Genomic DNA, 19,897 nt, shown 5'->3' on the forward strand with positions numbered 1-19,897 from the left:
TTTTATTCTGACCAAATTATATTAATGTAACTGTAATTATTCCCAGATATGGTAATTATGTAATATGGTAACTCTTGCGTTATGCCGGGCTCAGATAAATTTTGTTAGTTTGATTTGTTTAACGTAGTTAGTGATTATATGCTCTTTGGTTTGTTTGTGTCTCGTTGCGAATGTTGCGATACATATCATTATAAGTAGCATTATCTTCAATTACGATAAAAATGCACTATAGTAAGCTAAGAATAGAATTAGAAGAAACCGAGAGACAGAGTCGCACCATAATGGGCTAATGGCACTTTTATACTTTATCGTTAACGACGCAAGAAAGCAGGGGGCCAAAACGTATAAGATTAAGATTGTATGCATTCGTTTTTATATTACTGTTGATGACGTCGACCACGATTTACCGTTACCAGTATAAAAGCAACTGTAAACATCGAGTAAAAATAAAAAAAGCAGAATATATACCTAATTTTTAGGTATAAATATCGATATCGAGGACATCCTCGGCTTATCTCATACGATACGAGTCCACACCAACTGGCGACTAGGATTTATCAAGTCACTGGATGTGATGCGAATGGATGTATGCTTTCTAGTTTCGACAGAATAAATTTTGTCTATTAAAAATGGTGTCGTTCACGAAGACGCGGGTTCTCATAATGTCGTGTTATTAAAGGTTAGATTTGACAAATCTACGCGTCATCGTGGATGACACGAACTATAAACAGTCATGTCATAGAAAAGTTAAATGCCTATTTTTACCTACTGATTGTGGGAATAGGAATCATCGTAAAATAAGTGGGAATTCCACATTACATACCTACCTAAGCTGGAGTCCATTATGTTGAATGATTAGGAGTCAGAAGTAAAACCGTAGCACTTCGTAGTAAGTATAGGTAAATAGGGTTGTTTCCATCTACAAATCTTAGGGCAGAATTGTATCCCAATAAATTCTTTTGGATTATAAGAACATGTTAAACTACTTTTAGGGGACCTGTAATGATCATATTTTTGTAAATATTGAATTTAAAATATCTTTTGGCACACGTCACGTGACCAAACTCGAAACGTTTTTGAAGATTCTGATGACGTCACAACTCTCGGATTGACAGTGTTGACAGTTAGGCGATAAACAACAAATGTCAAATGTCCGTTGACAGCTCGTATCTTCTACGCGTGTATGTAGTTATCTGTCAAACCGTAAACTGTGACGTCACACAATTTTCAAAGAGCGTTTTGGGCGCGAAAGCATCCGTCAAAATATATTTTGTTAATTTAACATATTTAAAGCCGTTTTTAGTAAAAAAGTTGAATTTTAGGGCAACTTTTAGTTAATATAGAATGTAATACAAGCGTTACAAAAAATTGGAAACAACCCTATTGTCATGAAATTTGTATGAAATGGGATTATGACAAATGTACTCTTAAACATTTGCAGCCAACTCTGCCGAATTTCACCTTGCCATAAACAGGAAGTTTAGTTCTCATTTAAAAAAACCGGTCAAGTGCGAGTTCGTTTTACTTGCGCACCGAGGGTTCCGTACAAACTTTAATCATCTCGTCCGTTGATTATAGGCCTCCATATGTGATGATAAGTTTGGCCTTTGGATGTCCTGTAAAATATACAAAAAGTTGAAGTATAATATTTTTTAAATGTTAGCAGCTATTGCAAAGAACGCAAAACAGTAAACATGGAACGCAGAACTATAATCAAAATAGGGAAGAAATTGGTGTCAGAGAGACAACTAAGCTTTATTGCATTAGAAAGGACGCTTAGCACAAGGAATTTCAGACATTGACCTGCCTGTTCCTATTAGATATAGGACGCACGTGTATAATTATATTTCTGTCCCGCTCGCACAGTGTCATTGACTGCCAGCATCATGAGCCGGGTCAATTGACGAAATTCCTCGTGCTCGTCCTATCTTTGAATTGCGTCCGGTTAACCTACAATTCTTACTTTTACAAGAAACGACCAGAGCCCCTAGTGTAAATTTATTCGATAGCGTGACGTGACGTACGCGTTTGCGTTAAGTCTTATTTTGTATAGGATTTAGAAACAGCGCGCCAAGCGGGATGTTTTGGAAAGTCAAAATCCTATACAAAATGAGACTCGACACGCGTACACACAGTACGTCACGTCTCGCTATCGAATAAATTTACACTAGGGGTACAGAAAATAAACGTAAATTTTTTCGTTTATGGAATCAGAATCGCCAATAAATATTATTTCGTTTATGGAATCGGAATCAATTTACCAAATTGTTTTGAATCAATTCATCCAAACAAATGACCACTACTTTACATAACACATCCGGGAGAAACCAGAGAAAGGCACATTATATACGAGATGAGCTGATTTTTAGGGTTCCGTAGTCAATAAGTAGATATAAGGGGTTCCTACCCTTATAATAGTCTGTGAAGACATTTCTGTCAGTAGAAACAAGCGGCAAATTTAAAAAATTTAGGCACGAAGGGGTTATCGTCCCACAGAAAAATTTAATTTTCCGCCCTTTTCTACTGACAGTGACAATGTTGTTTGACCGGCTAATGGGTGCCTGGGCTCTTTAGCAACTAATCCCAAGAATTGGCGTAGGCACAATTTTTTACAAAATTATACTACTTATAGTAAACACCCCTATAATGGACGTGGCACCAGTAATGGGATGGTATAGACAAATCCTGTAAAAAGTATTTATCTTTGTTTCTTGTGAAAATTAGGAGGGAAAAACAGATTTCATACAAATTTTTAAATGCTCCTAATAATAGTTAAAAATTCGAAAAAATCAAACTTAGACTGTGCTGTGGTTGATATACAATAAATAGTGTCAAAATATTTTCGTTAATGTTTATATCCCGAGGGGAAATGAGGACTACGTTTGTATGAAAAGGTGATTTCGCGCGGGTCCTCCTCCTTCGCCTTATCTTTCATGGTGGTCATGGTTTTATTAGAAAGCGTGTATACGTTTGTTTCAGGCTAAATTACTCAACGGTGACTGGAATAACCCCATAAACCAACTAAAAATCGCATTCCCTACACAATAACGCATTCCTCTAGATTAACTTGATACCTATTTCAGTGCTTATGAGTCAGCTATAGTATTTAAACGGCGGATGTTAACCTAACTGCCAGTGGCCTGTCGGCTTTAAGAAGGGGTGGAGGTGTCTACGTTGTACGACATGGGTAAATATTTATTTAGCTGTTACAATACTTACATTTAGAAACAGCGCGCCAAGCGGGATGTTTTGGAAAGTCAAAATCCTATACAAAATGAGACTCGACACGCGTACACACAGTACGTCACGTCTCGCTATCGAATAAATTTACACTAGGGGTACAGAAAATAAACGTAAATTTTTTCGTTTATGGAATCAGAATCGCCAATAAATATTATTTCGTTTATGGAATCGGAATCAATTTACCAAATTGTTTTGAATCAATTCATCCAAACAAATGACCACTACTTTACATAACACATCCGGGAGAAACCAGAGAAAGGCACATTATATACGAGATGAGCTGATTTTTAGGGTTCCGTAGTCAATAAGTAGATATAAGGGGTTCCTACCCTTATAATAGTCTGTGAAGACATTTCTGTCAGTAGAAACAAGCGGCAAATTTAAAAAATTTAGGCACGAAGGGGTTATCGTCCCACAGAAAAATTTAATTTTCCGCCCTTTTCTACTGACAGTGACAATGTTGTTTGACCGGCTAATGGGTGCCTGGGCTCTTTAGCAACTAATCCCAAGAATTGGCGTAGGCACAATTTTTTACAAAATTATACTACTTATAGTAAACACCCCTATAATGGACGTGGCACCAGTAATGGGATGGTATAGACAAATCCTGTAAAAAGTATTTATCTTTGTTTCTTGTGAAAATTAGGAGGGAAAAACAGATTTCATACAAATTTTTAAATGCTCCTAATAATAGTTAAAAATTCGAAAAAATCAAACTTAGACTGTGCTGTGGTTGATATACAATAAATAGTGTCAAAATATTTTCGTTAATGTTTATATCCCGAGGGGAAATGAGGACTACGTTTGTATGAAAAGGTGATTTCGCGCGGGTCCTCCTCCTTCGCCTTATCTTTCATGGTGGTCATGGTTTTATTAGAAAGCGTGTATACGTTTGTTTCAGGCTAAATTACTCAACGGTGACTGGAATAACCCCATAAACCAACTAAAAATCGCATTCCCTACACAATAACGCATTCCTCTAGATTAACTTGATACCTATTTCAGTGCTTATGAGTCAGCTATAGTATTTAAACGGCGGATGTTAACCTAACTGCCAGTGGCCTGTCGGCTTTAAGAAGGGGTGGAGGTGTCTACGTTGTACGACATGGGTAAATATTTATTTAGCTGTTACAATACTTACAATTACAGTTTATTAGAAGAAATGTAAAGAATAATTTTATTTCTATAATCTACTTGAACTATGAACATTTTTATTTTAACGTTACTAAACTACGCAGCGTGCGTAAAACATCATACCCACAAGGAATCATACTACATTCGTTTCAAGCTGGATATACCTAATCTCTTTGTCTTCCCCATAGGTACATTAGAACATAACTTGACCGAATCATTAACCAGATTTAATCTAAGTTCGCATGACATTTGTTGCAAAGTCTGTAGAAGACTTTGGAAATCAGAAATCGTTTATTGCGAACCATGGTGCATAGACGTTACAAGTACAATTCAATAATAGGAACACAGCATCCTAGGGTATTGCAACGTACCTTATTGCTACATACATACTAGGACCAAAGTTGTATTTATAATAATAAGTAGGTACACGATATTAAATATCACTACAATCGACACATTTTGTTATGTGGGTGAATCAACTTTTTTTGTTTTGTTATCCTGTCCCGTTGTCCAAGGGACAACAGTGGCACAGTTTGTTTGAAGTGACGGTGTATGCCGTTCTATTAACAAGCTTAGTAGGGGGCCCAATATGGACATTGGTTATAACGACCACAAAACGCAAGTTTGATACATTTAAGTACCATAAAAACAGTATTTCAAAGAACTTTTGGGTATCACGCGCATGCGAATCTGCATGAAGATTGATGTGGAAATAACCAGTTAATTAATTATTTACACACATCATAAAACCGCTTTGATACGTTAGGTTAGGTTAGGATAAAGATAAACCATTTTGTTACAGTAAATTTCTTAAGGGGCCCACTGATTACCAGTTCGCCGGACGATATCGGCCTGCCAGTTATTCGCGATTGTCAGCTTTTGCAAATAACTGACAGGCCGATATCGTCCGGCGAACTGGTAATCAGTGGGCCCCCAATACAGATGTAGTGAATAATCCTTTACCATCGTATTTTCATTGAATCCACGAACGGGTTATGCCATTTCAGTCAGCTCAGTAAAAAACGTATTTTGAAGTGAAGTAGCATGACAAATACGAACATTTCCGAGGAAAATATTGTTGGCCAAGGATTGTTTACTACATCTGTATGTGTAAAATTTTTGTTAGTGTGTAATAATAACGTTGGTATCGATAATTAGGACATTCAAATTTCGAACATCTCTAAAAAATAAAGGAATTTGATTTGACCTCATTTCTAATAGTAATATCAGTCGAGATAACATTTTAGTGAGCGTGTGATCAAATGCAGCAATGGCGGTCGTAACATGCGGTTCCTGAACACATCATAGAAAGTTTTTAATACATGGACAATGAGAAATTTTAATTGGTTTATTTTTTAGGATACCTAACTTTGGTGTTTTCTGCTTTCGCGCTGTTGCTGGTCGTCGCCTACACGGACGCAGGTAAGGCACAAATGGGTGTTTTTAGTGAGTTATATTTTTTTTATTGGTAGATTATTGAGACGCAGTTACGTCCAATTCAATATAGGTATTTTGCAAAAAATCTTAATGTTTTATTACTTATACTCAAATTCGCCGATGACGCGCTCCGCACGATAATAGGCGTGGTGTCCAAAGGGTTAAACAATTTCATTTACTGTACCATGTAGTTCAGTTTCAGGCCAATTCGAGTTTTAGTTATTCGATCTGTTTCCAATACGATACTGATCTGTTAGTGTCAAAAGTGACATTTCTTCAAGCAAAAACATAAAATTTGGACACTGACAGATCAGTATCATATTTTGTTTTCTGATTTGAACCCCTTTCTAGACCGCCAGTGCCCCCCACCTTCCAAGGTGTACAGTCGCACCCCTAAATGTAAGGACAACTACGACTGCAAAGGTGGCAAGCTTTGCTGCCTGAACCAGAGCAACGAGAAGTCCTGCTTCGAGCCCGTCAGCCATGGCGGCGTTGGAAAATACGGATGTAAGTTCATTCAGCAAAATAGTTTGAAATACTTTTAAGTACGGGCGTACGTAAAAAATGTCGTAGAGTCAGACCAAGATAAGTGGGCTGCGATTTTGATAGCCCAGACGATGCAAGTGTCAAGTAAACGTCATATTTTCATAGAAGTTTGAAGTTTAAAATAACCCGTGCACCGTCTGGGCTTCGAGCCCGTCAGCCATGGCGGCGTTGGAAAATACGGATGTAAGTTCATTCAGCAAAATAGTTTGAAATACTTTTAAGTACGGGCGTACGTAAAAAATGTCGTAGAGTCAGACCAAGATAAGTGGGCTGCGATTTTGATAGCCCAGACGATGCAAGTGTCAAGTAAACGTCATATTTTCATAGAAGTTTGAAGTTTAAAATAACCCGTGCACCGTCTGGGTTATCAAAACCGCTACCAACTTATCTTGGTTTGACTCTACATTGTTAATGGCATTGTGCGATTGAGATAGCAGCGATAGAAATAGAAGATGGCGGGTCAATGAACGAAATTTTTCTTTGGCTCAGTGCGCAATCTATTACGTTAATGTGAACTAAAAATAATATGGCGTGTATTTTAATACAACCGCAAATTAAAACGAGGCGTAGGTTTTAAGGGGCCCACTCATTACTGGTTCGCCGGACGATATCGGCCTGTCAGTTATTCGCGATTGCAAAAAAATGGTTTTCTACAGACAGATGGGAGACAGAAACTTTAAAGAGCCACCCTACACTAGCGTCTTCTGAACGTCGGCGGTTAGTCAACTATATCGCTGCTGCTCGACGCAACATTGGCGTAACTGCGACGCCATTTTCCATAGCGCTGACTAGACGCCGACGCACGAAAGACGCTAGCAAGGGCCCTAAGGGTAAAGGGAAACCCTAAAAATGTTATCAGTTGAGATGGCTTTCACCTATTTTTTTGTAAATGTTTCGAAGTCTTTTAAATTGTTTATAATTTTTTCAGCGGGTAACAACGAAGGTGTTCGCTGTGAAGGCCTGATTTGCCAAAAAGGGGAGGTCTGCGAGCTCGATCCGAAAACCAAGAGGAAGAGATGCGTCCGAAAATAAGTTGCAGTACTAACATTAAACTACTAACGCTATAAGTACAGAGATCGTATCATTCACGAAGACGCGTGCCTTGACTCTTAATTTCATGTCATTAATGGTTAGATTTGACAAATCTGCGCGTCATCGTGGATGACACGAACTATAAAGATACTTATAAGTAAACGCTCTAGACGCTTTTGAAATGTAGGTGTACAGAAGAATACTGAAAATCTCATGGACGGATAGAGTATCCAATGACAGCGTGCTGCAGAGAGTACAAAAGCGAAGAGAAATTTAGACACTATAAAACCCTGGAAACTGCAGTACATTGGTTATGTATTGCGAAACGATAGATACCACCTGCTCCAGCTGATAATACAGGGGAAAATGTTGGCAAGGAGACCAGGGTGCATAGACAAGATAAAGACCGTTATCGCTCCATGTCGAACGAAACGCAACTATCTCTGACGCACTAACTAATATGGAAGAGTGATAGAGAGATATTACTACGCTACGCAACAGAGCGTGATAGCGTGAAGGATTGGCATCTTGTCTACGCACCCTGAGGGCCTAGCGCGAACATCGTAAATTTCGAGCTACTTACTTCCTTTTACTTCAATTATGACGTATTAAGGGGCCCACTGATTACCAGTTCGCCGGATGATATCAGCCTGTCAGCGATTTGCGATTGTTAGCTTTTGGAGAGATTTTTAAAGGGTCGGCAACGCGCATGAAACATCTCTGGAGTTGCAGGTGTCCATAGGCTACGGTGACTGCTTGCCATCAGGTGAGCCGTATGCTTGTTTTCCACCGACGTGCTATAAAAATAGAGTGACAGGGATAGTTGCTCGAAATATTAGATTTTCCCGGTTATGCCCTTATGCCGAATTGCTGCCGACGAACGGACGGAAACAAATTTCAAATCTCAGTAACGTTATAGGTATAATATTATTACATTAAGAAACAAGTGCGTAAAATAGGAAATTCGCAACGTATGGGGATAGACGGCCGAAGGGTCTGTTTTAAATCAGCACGAGTTGCGAATTATCTATTCCCATTTATTTACTTATGATTTTTTAATTCGGTATTCTCGCATTCACGTTTTATAATTCTTTCAATCTTAATAATGCCAAATATTAATAAAGCATTTATATTTTTTTCACGCGTTTTATTTTTTCCTTCTAGCTAATTATGTAGGCTCTGTTTCACCCAAATACTCCTTGTTATCTTAAAAGTCGGTTTAAATTTGTACCGTTTTGCGCCTTAAAAGTACAGGGGCTCACTGATTATCAGTTCGCCGGACGATATCGGCCGGTCTGTTATTAGCGATAGACAGATTTTACGAATAACTGACAGGCCGATATTGTCCGGCGAACCGATAATCAGTGGGCCCCTTTAAATGTCTCCTTTTCGTGAATTATGTTTTATACATGTTTAATGCATTTGGTTTTCACATAATTAACAAAATATAGCTTTGTTTTTTCTCCAGTAAGTATCGCGCCATTTATTTTAAAAGAAATAAAATGATCTCAATGTTAAATATAAGCAGCTGTTTCTTTGAGTAATAATATAATGGTCACGCGGTTTTTATCAGTAAAACTACTTATTAAGTATTTAACCTACTTTAAAATTATACTTTCCATTACGAATCTGGCTAGTTAGGGCACATTCATTTATTACGTAAGAAAATTTAGGGAGGGAGGATGATGATGCTAATATTTTATGAAATTATGCCTTTAAAAATAATATGTTATCAAACACGGTGCAGAGTTAGCGTAGACGGGCTTCAGTACCTTTGTAGGAACAAATAAACGTTCCAAAAAGGTTTTTTTTTTAAATAAACAATATAACATACCAAACTTGTATTCATTTTTCCTTTAGATACGTGGGAGTGGGTCGGCCTATTCTTATATTTTCTTACATAGAGGTGGGAGGGGCTAAAAAACAGACAATAATCGTCTTACGTAATAAATGAATGGTGCCTCAGGTAGGCTAGAATAGTATCAGTGTATAATTGATTTGATGTCCTAGATATACATTAGTTTCTGATCGCGACTTGATGGCGATGATTTTAAAAACTCCTACGTCCTTCTTTGGTTCTAAAAATTATCTCCATACTTCATCTAATTCTTTTTTTTATATACTTCGCCGGTGTAAAACAAGCATACGGCCCGCCTGATGGTAAGCAGTCTCCAGCCTATGTACGCCGACCCTAACAGTCCCTCCGCACACTCGTTGAGCTCTGGCAACCTTACTCACCGGCAGGAACACACTATGGAACACACTATGAGTCTAGTGTACGTTATTATTAGGGTGCGGTTTTCTGTAAGGTGGAGGTACTTCCCCCGTTGGGCTCTGCTCTAGATCTGGAATGACATCCGCTGTGCTGTGCCCGACCCGACCACACAAAGCGAGATGACATTCACAATGCCCATATCTCTCCTAAACAGTTCAGTAGATTAAGCTTGAAGAGATAAGAGACAGAAGGACAGCTATTTTATGATCTGGCGGATATTACAGTATTTACCGATATTTACCGATATTACCTTAAGTATGAAATGTCATACACAAGTATAAGGAAAATTTGATGCGGCGTTTATGTTCATACCTATATGTCGATAGCTTCGCAGTGTTGGTAATTTTGCAATTTGCCGATAAGTATTCTTGGCATGAGAAGCAAAATGAGGAATAATATAACATCAGACGTGCCAATCTTTTTATATTTGAACACAATAAGAGTTTGTTCATAAATATTACAATATCTAGGGGCACGGCAGTGCCCCCGCCAAGTCGAGCAAAAAAACGGCACGGGCGTACCGTCGCATCCTTTTCTCGAAGCAGTTCAGGCCATTTTTGGCCTGAATTTTCAGTAACAAACAGGTATTCTATAAACACAGTATGTTTCAAATTTCATTTAATTTAAACCAGAAGTTGAAGAATAATAACTCGTCAAAGTTTCTTAATTTTGTCACTCACTCACTGACTGACCGATCATCAAAACTCTAAGGCACTTCTAGCAGACATACAAGCATCAAATTTAGAATACAATTACCCCCTTATTCATAAACGTCTACTAAGAATCGTTTGTCCCTTTCCATCATACCAATACGTCGGAAAGGGACAAACGATTATTAGCGGCTTGTCAACTTTAGTTTAACAACGTTTATGAATAAAGGGGTAGTATTTAGTGTATAGATCAAGGAAAGTCTCAAATATTTTGAAATTTCGGTCGTTTTCTAGATACACCAATCAATCAATGTAATCCCTTATAAATGTATAAGATTACAAATTTGCACATATAAATGTATAGGAATATATTTGCAGCGAATGAATCAGTGTACCTATACACCTGTGTGTTTAGTGTATTCATACTATAATCAATAATGGAATTCAAGGAGTAGAAGGTACCGGAGGGATTATGTAGATTGTATAAAAAAGATGACCACAATATTGCTAATTTATAATATGAATATCAACGCCATGATAAATGAACAAAACCTATATGCCATTTGTATATGTACATAAAAACGTTATAGGTTAGACAATTGCCATTAATATGTTTTATGGCATTATTACTTATTTATTAATTAATTAGCCAAACTTAGTTTTTTTAATGCTACGAATTCACTTAGTAGTTTGTTTTACCAAGGCATGGCTACTTTATATGGCAAAGAAAAGAGATGCAGTACATATTAGTGTGGAAATATATTTTATTCATTAAATGAACTGACTAGAGACAGACCAAGCTAACTTGGCAGCGATTTTGACAGAACATACTGTCAAAATCGTCACGTCAAACTTCTATTAAATTGTGATGTTTAAAATAACACTTCAATAGTCTGTGCTATAAAAATCGCTGCCGAGCTAGCTTGGCCTGACTTTATTTTTCTGCCCAAACATTTGAACCATCTCTGAGGCATTGAACGATTCGGTATAAAACAAAGTAAAACCCACAAACGCTGTTAACAGTCTACCATGACAAATCTTTGACACACAGCGTCGTTATTACAATTCGATCTTCTTGCTCAGACTATAAGGTCGACAATTGAACGAATTGTTTACATCTCGTCCATCTTTTTATTGAAAGTACATAGGCTCGTCTAACCAGTCTCATACTTGCTGTGACTTTTATTAGTTGTGGACCTGTGGAAAATTCTTGAAATAAAATGGGTGCGTATATTATTTGTTTACATCACAGATTATATGCAAAATTAATATTGTATTAGATACTTTTGAGCCAGGTACGATGCAGGGTTTATTTTACTTATTACTTTAAATCATATTTTACTTTTTAACCGACTTCAAAAAGGAGGAGGTTCTCAATTCGACTGTTTTTTTTTGTATGTATGTTACTCGATATCTCCGAGAATCGTGAACCGATTTTCAATTTTTTTTTTAATCGAACCAGTATAATCCCGATATGGTCCCGTTGGCACCAAGTCGGGGTCTGATGATGGGATCTTGGAGAAATCGAGGGAACTCTTCAAATGTTATAAGTATATTTAGCTCCTTGCACTACCTGTTGACTTTTGTATGAGTTCTAAATTTCCTGCTACCTAAAGGTTGTCTGGAAGAGATCGCTTTTTAGCGATAAGACCGCTTGTTGTTACCTGGTTCTATTTTCCTTTAAAATTCATTTGTAGTTTTACATGTATGTAAAATGTATAATTGTTGGTGCAATAAAGAATATTTACTTACTTACTTACATGTATGGCGCTTTTGGTAATTTTTGAAGTCGGTTTTATTTTTTATTAATTTAATTTGTCATTCTATTTATTATTAGTATTCTAGTTATTAGTTCGGTTATCTTAGTATTTTGTATTTGTACGCGTAAAAAAGTATTAAGTACGCCCGAAAGCGATATTTCATTAATAATAAAAACATATATACAAGTTCATAGAACATAATATTAAAAGTACATAAAGTACTTATAGTTTACGTACCTGGTCTACATATTAATTTTATATTCATCTGAGGTGCCTTTTTTCAAGTTCAGAATCTCAATTAATATGAATGCAAGGATATATTGATATATTTTTAAACAGTAACGAGGTATAGGTACAGTCAGCGTCAAAAGTAGCGGATGACAAACGTGCCAAATGTATCTGCCACCCTTGAATAGGTACGTTTCCATAGTGACATATCTCTACTAGACCGCGGGCCAGGAGCATGTATAGTCAGTCATCGCCTTCCGGCTGATACTTTGCCAGATGACAGTTTAGATGGTATTATGAATTAAAAAAATAGTCAGCCGGTATCGCGGTGGAAAGACCGTCAGTTGATGACAAAACCTTTATTTTTCAGTCATCGGCTCCCGTTTGATATTGTGTCAGAATTGTCAGATGGTGGTTTAGATGCTATTTTAAATAAAAAAACCGTCAGTCGGTTGTATCGCGGTGGAAAGACCGTCAGCTGGTCACATGAACACGTAAAAAATACGCGCCTTACCAATTATGTCCGCAAAGTAAGCGTAATTTATCCGTTTATTTGAAACGCCTGATGGAATGTTACATGCAAAATTTCATGATTTTGTTATTACTATCATAAAAAGGTAAAGCGCTTATTTTAACATGTTTATGCGACCAGCTGACGTTCTTTCCACCACGATAAAACTGGCTGACGATTTTTTAAATTAACAATAGCATCTTAAACTCAAAGTATCAAACGGGAGGCGATGACATAATGATTTTTTTCATTTTTCTTTTTTCTCAACCCACCAACGGAGCGGCAGCTGACGTCCACGAGGGTCCATCACACATAGCCGTTAACCACTATACGAGTAATCGCTCGGGAGGCGATTGGTAGTAGAAATCTGTTCCTGGCTCGCGGTCTATGCAGTTTGCGCTCAAAAGTATTTGCCACAAAGTATATATTGTTTATTTGTTTATTTAATTTTTAACCGCTATAATAACGAATTAAATCAGTTTGTGTTACCTTTACACGGATAAGCTATTGAACCGATCTCGAGGAAATTCGGCGTGTAGAAAGGCATGTAGGCATACAAAATTTATATTTATATTAATTGTAATGGAATCAAATTGAAAGGCAGATAATATAAAAGGTGAACTTAACAACCAACAACCAAAATGACTATAAGTAAGCCTCTGTTGGTCCCCGTCTGCGATACTTACCATCAACAAAATTATTCTTGTGGGGCTTGTTTTCCTCTTTTTAGTGTGTAGTCGGGTTTTTTGTGTTTTTTATGATGATGAATTTTTTTATTTATAACTTTTAGTTATCCAAAAAAACTATGACACTCCCGTGATCAAGACCAATCTAACGATACCTCATACATCAAAATCCATCAAGCCGTTTAGGCTACAGGAGGCCACAAAGAAATAGACATACATACATACACTCGAAAAACATTACCCTCCTCCCTTTGGCAGTCGGGTAAAAAAACATTACCCTCCTCCCTTTGGCAGTCGGGTCCTCCCTTTGGCAGTCAGGTAAAAAGAGGAAAAGTTTTTCCACTTCGAAATATTTTCCATTCTCTATATTTTTTAAATATGTTATTGACACAATGCAAAACTAGGTTTATAGGTTTTCCTTTTTTTTCAAAATTTGCAAAACAAAAGATTTTGTTTCAAAAATCGGTACCTATAAACCTTGAATATATTATGCTAAAGCGATCGACATCAAAATCAAAGTGATTTGTTAAGATTTAGTTACTGAAAATCGTTTTCTCCCGAAATTGAATTTCATAGAAAAATTACCGTTATTTCGTTAGTTTCGAATAGCTATTCTTTCCTCTTAAGTATTAAAAATCCAGTCGATTCATAAAACGAAATCATTAGGTAAATTTTGTATACATATTTATAAATATACAAGTCGGAATGAATTCATGCCATTCTAGAACATATTTCTTGAATAACAAGGTCAAATTTGCATGTATCTAAGAAGTTATACTTGTCTGACAAGGAGGTATATTTTATTATCTGTCTCGACTGTTTCTGAGACTGTCTCGCACCTTGACCTCTTGCCATTTGTGATGCAAAACTGAAGTGATAAATAGCCTATGGATATATTATGCAACATTTTCGCTGGCGACCAATAAATAATATAGACTACGTCCAATATCTGTAATAATATTGACTTTAGCTATATGTAAAATATAATAGTAGTTTATGTGGCTGCTACATAATGAAAGGTATTATAATACGAGTGTGAGTTTATGAAACGAATGAAATGAGTTTCATAAAATGATCACACGAGTATTTTAATCCCTAATTATGTACAGTTACATACACTACTTTATCTACATCAATATCATAAGCTTCAGCAAAACAAAGTAATCTTATACTTACAAACTAATTAAACGTCAAATGGTGGTAATGCATATCACGCCTGCGTTTTTTTTTTTAATTCGGAGACAAACGAGATTCGGGGGGCTGACTGCCATATCGTTCGAAATCAAGTAACATGCAGAATTTGTCCAAATGGTTACAACTGACACTTCATATCAAATAATACGTCATCGTCGTCATCGATATTGGAATGAGGCCACATCAAATTTCTTTGTTTCTCAGAGATGTTCTAAATTTGAACGTAATTAAGGTATCGGTATTGATAATGTCAAGTTTAAATTACGATGCACCCACAGATACAGGTTTTAATATAGGCCGTTAGCTTATCGTTTCTGAATATATTATAGGGAGGTTATAATATGGATGCAATGTAAGGATGTAGATAAACAACATTACATATTTACTCCCGCTGCTGCCAGGAAGGAATATCGGCTCGTCTGCTGATTTCCGCTGCGGGACAATGTGTAGGACAAGTTGAGTGCCAAAAACTAGTTATGTACTGCTGACATATAACAATGCTAGAGAGAGCATTCAACACTCAACAGACAAGTATAGGCTACGTTGGTCGGTATCGTCAACAAACTTTTAGGCGTATAGAAACTTCGTTATTCCGTGGTTAACTGGGCGATGGTGTGTTGGCCCGCCCAACGCCCGGCAGGTGTGGAAAATGTGCAAAATGGAGCCCGGCAGACGAAGCTATTTTTCCTCCCGCTGCGGGAATTCGGCACACGAAGGGATACTGGAGGTAGATTCCAATTTAACAATTTGTTATGGTTTCGAACCGGTTTTGATATGACCTTGGTGATTGGTGCGCATCTCACGCACGACTTTCGCTTGCACCAATCGGCGTGAGCGATCTTCAAGGACGGGATCAAATCGTAATAACTTCTTAAATCCAATCTGGCATCAGGTGCGATCGTAAGGCCGCGGACTGGATGCAAGTGGCGAGCGGCAAATCTATGTCACTCTATGTTGTTCATATATTTGGTCGAGTGCAATGAATTGCCTTGATTTGCCGCTCGCCGCTTGCGTCCAGTCGGTCCAGTCCGTGGCTTAAGCAAGTTATACACGACGAGTTTTTGTCACATCCCCTTTTTGTTAGAGCTTCGCGTGTATTCAGGTTTATGAATAGATTTATAGCCGTGTAAAACACGTCATAGTAAAGTCAAATACAATGGTCATGTATTTGGCAGTCTGTTTGCCTATAGGTAGGTATATTTAAAGAATCATGCTGAATATTAAAATGCATCATCACTACATTACGTCGGAAAGTTTCCGAAATTTCCATATGAAAAAAATCGAAATATACGTATGTTTTAATAGGGATTGAAAATATTGAAATTTTGCATTTCCAAATAGAAGGTTTCCTTTATTCCCTGTGATGTTTTCCTGAAATTTCCAATAACCTTTCCATCTTTTTTTATACTTCTCGCAACTTGCACATCTGTAATCACTAATCATATATGTAGTCTGTCAAACAAGTTTTTTCACTAGAAAAAGGCGCGAAATTAAAATTTTCTTTGATATTTCGTACATAATACGTTCCGAAAAACTCATTGGTACGAGCCGGGGTTTGAACCCGCGACCAGTGTTTTTTCCTACCCTTCGCGCCTACATTTTTTTAAATTTCTCGGTCTATTCTACTGACGAAAATGGCTTGAGAGCTTGACAGACTACATTATATCATATCATATGAGCCGGAAGACGTACACTGTTGCATATCTTAATATGTTAATAGGAGGCATACCTCTTTTGAAGATCTCATAACGACGGGTCCTGCCCATCCAACGGTTCTCTGACCAGATCGTCGGCCAATCTTTCTGTTGTTTTTTTTGTGTATCTAACAAAATATTTGAGTTTAGGTTAGAAGCATACTGTTATAATTTTCAGTGGGGGTTGATTAATTAAGTTAGATTTATTAATAGTGTACATTTTGTTTCAGGTTCTTTCACAATAGCTTTGTCTGTTTTTGCGGTTCTGTTGGCCATTGGCTACTCAGAAGCAAGTAAGTTTTACAAACTGTCTTATCAACTACGGAACCTAGTAGCTGAGTTTGCAGACGACATAAAAGTCTTCTACGGCTTTCTCTAAACAAAAGGTTTGCTTTGGCAGAATTAATCTTTGTGTTCCTAAGACGTATTTAAAAAAAGAAGTGGAAACACCCAGGACCCAAACCCAGATTCCTATATAACCTGTATAAATTTGTATTACTTACATACCGTTAAGTTAAAATAAAACGTTATCATGCCAAATATCGGCTTCTTACGTTTATCAGTCACCGAATATCAGAGGACACAGATGGAAATTACCCGGGAGAACTTTTTTAAACTGTCGTTTTCATCCAGGTGGCAGCTGTCCTCTCCCATCAAAAGTGTACAGCTGCAGCCCAAAGTGCAAGGATAACTATGAGTGCAGTAACGGCAAGCTGTGCTGTAGGAACGGCTGCAATGAGAAGTCCTGCGCCGAGCCCGTTGGCGGCTCGCAGGGGACTGGCGGCAACAAGTATGGAGGTAAGTCACGACGGCAGCAGCGTAACTACGAGGGCAGCAACGTCAAGCTGGGCTGCAGGAACGGCTGTAATGAGAAGTCCTGCGCTGAGCCCATTGGCGGCTCGCAGGGGACTGGCGGCAACAAGGATGGAGGTAAGTAACGACGGCAGCAGTGTCACTACGAAGGCAGCAACTGCAAGCTGTGCTGCAGGAACGGCTGCAATGAGAAGTCCTGCGCCGAGCCCGTTGGCGGCTCGCAGGGGACTGGCGGCAACATTTACGGGGGTAAGTAACCTTCGAAAGAGAGGATTGTATAGTCCTCTTAAGAATTCCGTTGGGTGTTGTTCAAAATATGTAGTATCCTTGCAATATTGCGCAAAGGAGGCTGAGCATAATCCATTTACAAAGTAGGTACCTATATTAAGAGATATAAGGTGTTACCACCGTATGTGCTATAGAAATAAATAGCAATACTTATAGAAATTTTACAGAAACTTTAGGAGTGTCGCTCGTCGTATATTATATGCTTAAAACGATCTTTAGAAAAGTGGTTTTGAATAAATTTAGATCTGAATTGATTCAAACTAATCAACACGCATTTACTTAGATCTGAATTTATTGTTTGTGCGACCCTAATTCAGATGCGTTTAGGTGGTTGTCCAAAGGTTTTTCCCTGGATTTCTCTGCGTTTTTATATTTGCATAAATAGGCAGTAATAATATAATAAAATAATATACATTTTTCAAATCATTCAAAGATACACTACACGCTATTACAGATAATTCCATAGATGGTAGGATCCTATAGATGTGCGCCCGGATAGAACATACGCAATGCGACAAAATTAAAAACACGTTTTTACATTCCTGACAACATACCTAAAACAACCTTCGTAATTTGGTCGGGTTATTTGTTGCCCACCATATTAATTTACGGTGGGAAATAAAAAAAAAACGAGACTGTGACAAGGACAAACAGCGCGCTAACGCGCTCTGCTACTCCTACTGAAAGTTCCATAAGTGCATCTCGTTCGGTCATCTGGCCCCTCCCCCATTTCATCTATATTATTATATATTATCGTACCTCTATGGATAATTCATAATACACCTATTGTTGTTGCAGCGGGCACGAACAGCGGCATCTACTGTAACAACCAAAAGTGCAGCCCGCAGGAGGTCTGTAAGATGGACCCGTCCACGAAACGCATGAGATGCGTGCGTTCTTAAATATACATTTTAAAGATACTTAGGCTATTTTACTATAGATAAAATTGAATAGTTTTTCAGCAGTTATGGTATTTCCACGGTATTACAAGGTCAATCTTTTTGGGCTTTCAATGATTTATATCGACATTTTACACGATACAGGACTTACGCTAGGACGGCCCGGGTGCAGGGCGAGGCAATCGACGCTTCGTTTTATATAACAGGCGACCGATGATCACGTGCATTTTATAGAAATAAAGTGTCGGATGCCTCGGTCCAGACCCGGGAGGCTGTCAATACCTAAAGCGCGCACACTGTCTACTTGTATCGGAGTAAATGAGATAGCACTGTCGCATGTTACTGGGCCTGGGCAAGGGAATAGTAAGAAAAATATTTAAATAAAAAAAAGTGGATTATTAGTGTAATATTTTACTCAACAGCGGTTTAGATATAAATGTTTTGTAATTGTGATTTTAATTGGAGACCCATAAGTCAAAACAATAAAGACATAGAACCGTTTAATTGTGATTTTAAGACCAATCTTTGCAATTATTTTCTATCGAGCCGATTTCGTTCAATCATGTATCGAGTACAACCATGGTCTTTGAAATATAATTAATATGAACATATATTTTTCTTACTTGACTAAAACAAATAGTCTTTCTTAAAAAACTGTTTAAGTAACATCAATTTCAAGGACATTGGGTGTTGACAGCCTCTTAAGTTTCACTATAACTCCAATTTTTTTTCTTTGGTTACTTACATAATAGATAATACTAGCTTACTTACTTACTTTTTTATTTTATTTTGTTGACATTTGGTACAGTACCCCTAGTGTAAATATTTTCGACAGCGAAATGTGACGTACGCGTTTGCGTTAAGTGTCATTATGTATGAGATTTTTGACTTTCCAAAACGTCCCGCTTGGCGCGCTGTTCAAAATCCCATACAAAATGAGACTTAACCTAAACGCGACAGTTACGTCACGCTATCGAATGGAAGTTACACTAGAGGTACAGAACTGCTGATTTTCCTTTTTAGTAAAATAGCCTAGTGTTCATTCTCATTTTATGTGTTGTAAGTCTCAAATGGTTAATTTACTTTGATTTTTGTAACTTTAATAAGTAATAAACTTGTTTTTTTTATCCTGTTAGGTGTTTCAATTTTACGTTCTAGTCGATTTATAAACCACGCATTTAAGGTTACGTAAATATATGGGTTGGGATTGCCTTTTGGAAAAAAATATTACTGGGTGGACGAAAAACAGCAACATTTATAAATGTTACAATTCATTGAAAATAAGGGTTCGTAAAATGTTTACCCAAAAATCGCTTTTACTTGGGCGAAGTTAGGCACCATCGGTGAAGTTAGGGTTCCATACGGTAGATAGTTTTTCCAACCCTTAGTTAAATCATCATCATCATCTCAGCCGAAAGACGTCCACTGCTGGACAAAGGCCTCCCCCAAGAATCTCCACTACGAACGATCATTCGCTGACGTTCATTTTCAATCAATTAAATTAATA

The 19,897-nt window shown here is 37.5% G+C and overlaps 2 protein-coding genes across 2 annotated transcripts; both read left to right on the plus strand.

The window, feature by feature from the left end:
• The first annotated feature begins 4,221 nt into the window (after window positions 1-4,221).
• On the plus strand, window positions 4,222-8,529 carry LOC133530091 (waprin-like protein). The gene is made up of 4 exons (XM_061867924.1): window positions 4,222-4,352; window positions 5,737-5,799; window positions 6,166-6,321; window positions 7,289-8,529. The coding sequence occupies exons 1-4, from the start codon at window positions 4,349-4,351 to the stop codon at window positions 7,390-7,392; spliced, it is 327 nt and encodes a 108-aa protein (XP_061723908.1). The 5' UTR covers window positions 4,222-4,348; the 3' UTR covers window positions 7,393-8,529.
• A 2,871-nt stretch (window positions 8,530-11,400) lies between these two features.
• LOC133530089 (waprin-like protein) lies at window positions 11,401-19,520 on the plus strand. The gene is made up of 5 exons (XM_061867922.1): window positions 11,401-11,541; window positions 16,621-16,683; window positions 17,024-17,188; window positions 18,290-19,192; window positions 19,386-19,520. Exons 1-4 carry the CDS (start codon window positions 11,538-11,540, stop codon window positions 18,391-18,393), a joined length of 336 nt encoding a protein of 111 aa, XP_061723906.1. The 5' UTR covers window positions 11,401-11,537; the 3' UTR covers window positions 18,394-19,192; window positions 19,386-19,520.
• The last annotated feature ends 377 nt before the right edge of the window (window positions 19,521-19,897 follow it).

The sequence above is a fragment of the Cydia pomonella genome, chromosome 22 (assembly GCF_033807575.1).
Source record: "Cydia pomonella isolate Wapato2018A chromosome 22, ilCydPomo1, whole genome shotgun sequence".
NCBI classification, from domain to species: Eukaryota; Metazoa; Arthropoda; class Insecta; order Lepidoptera; family Tortricidae; genus Cydia; species Cydia pomonella.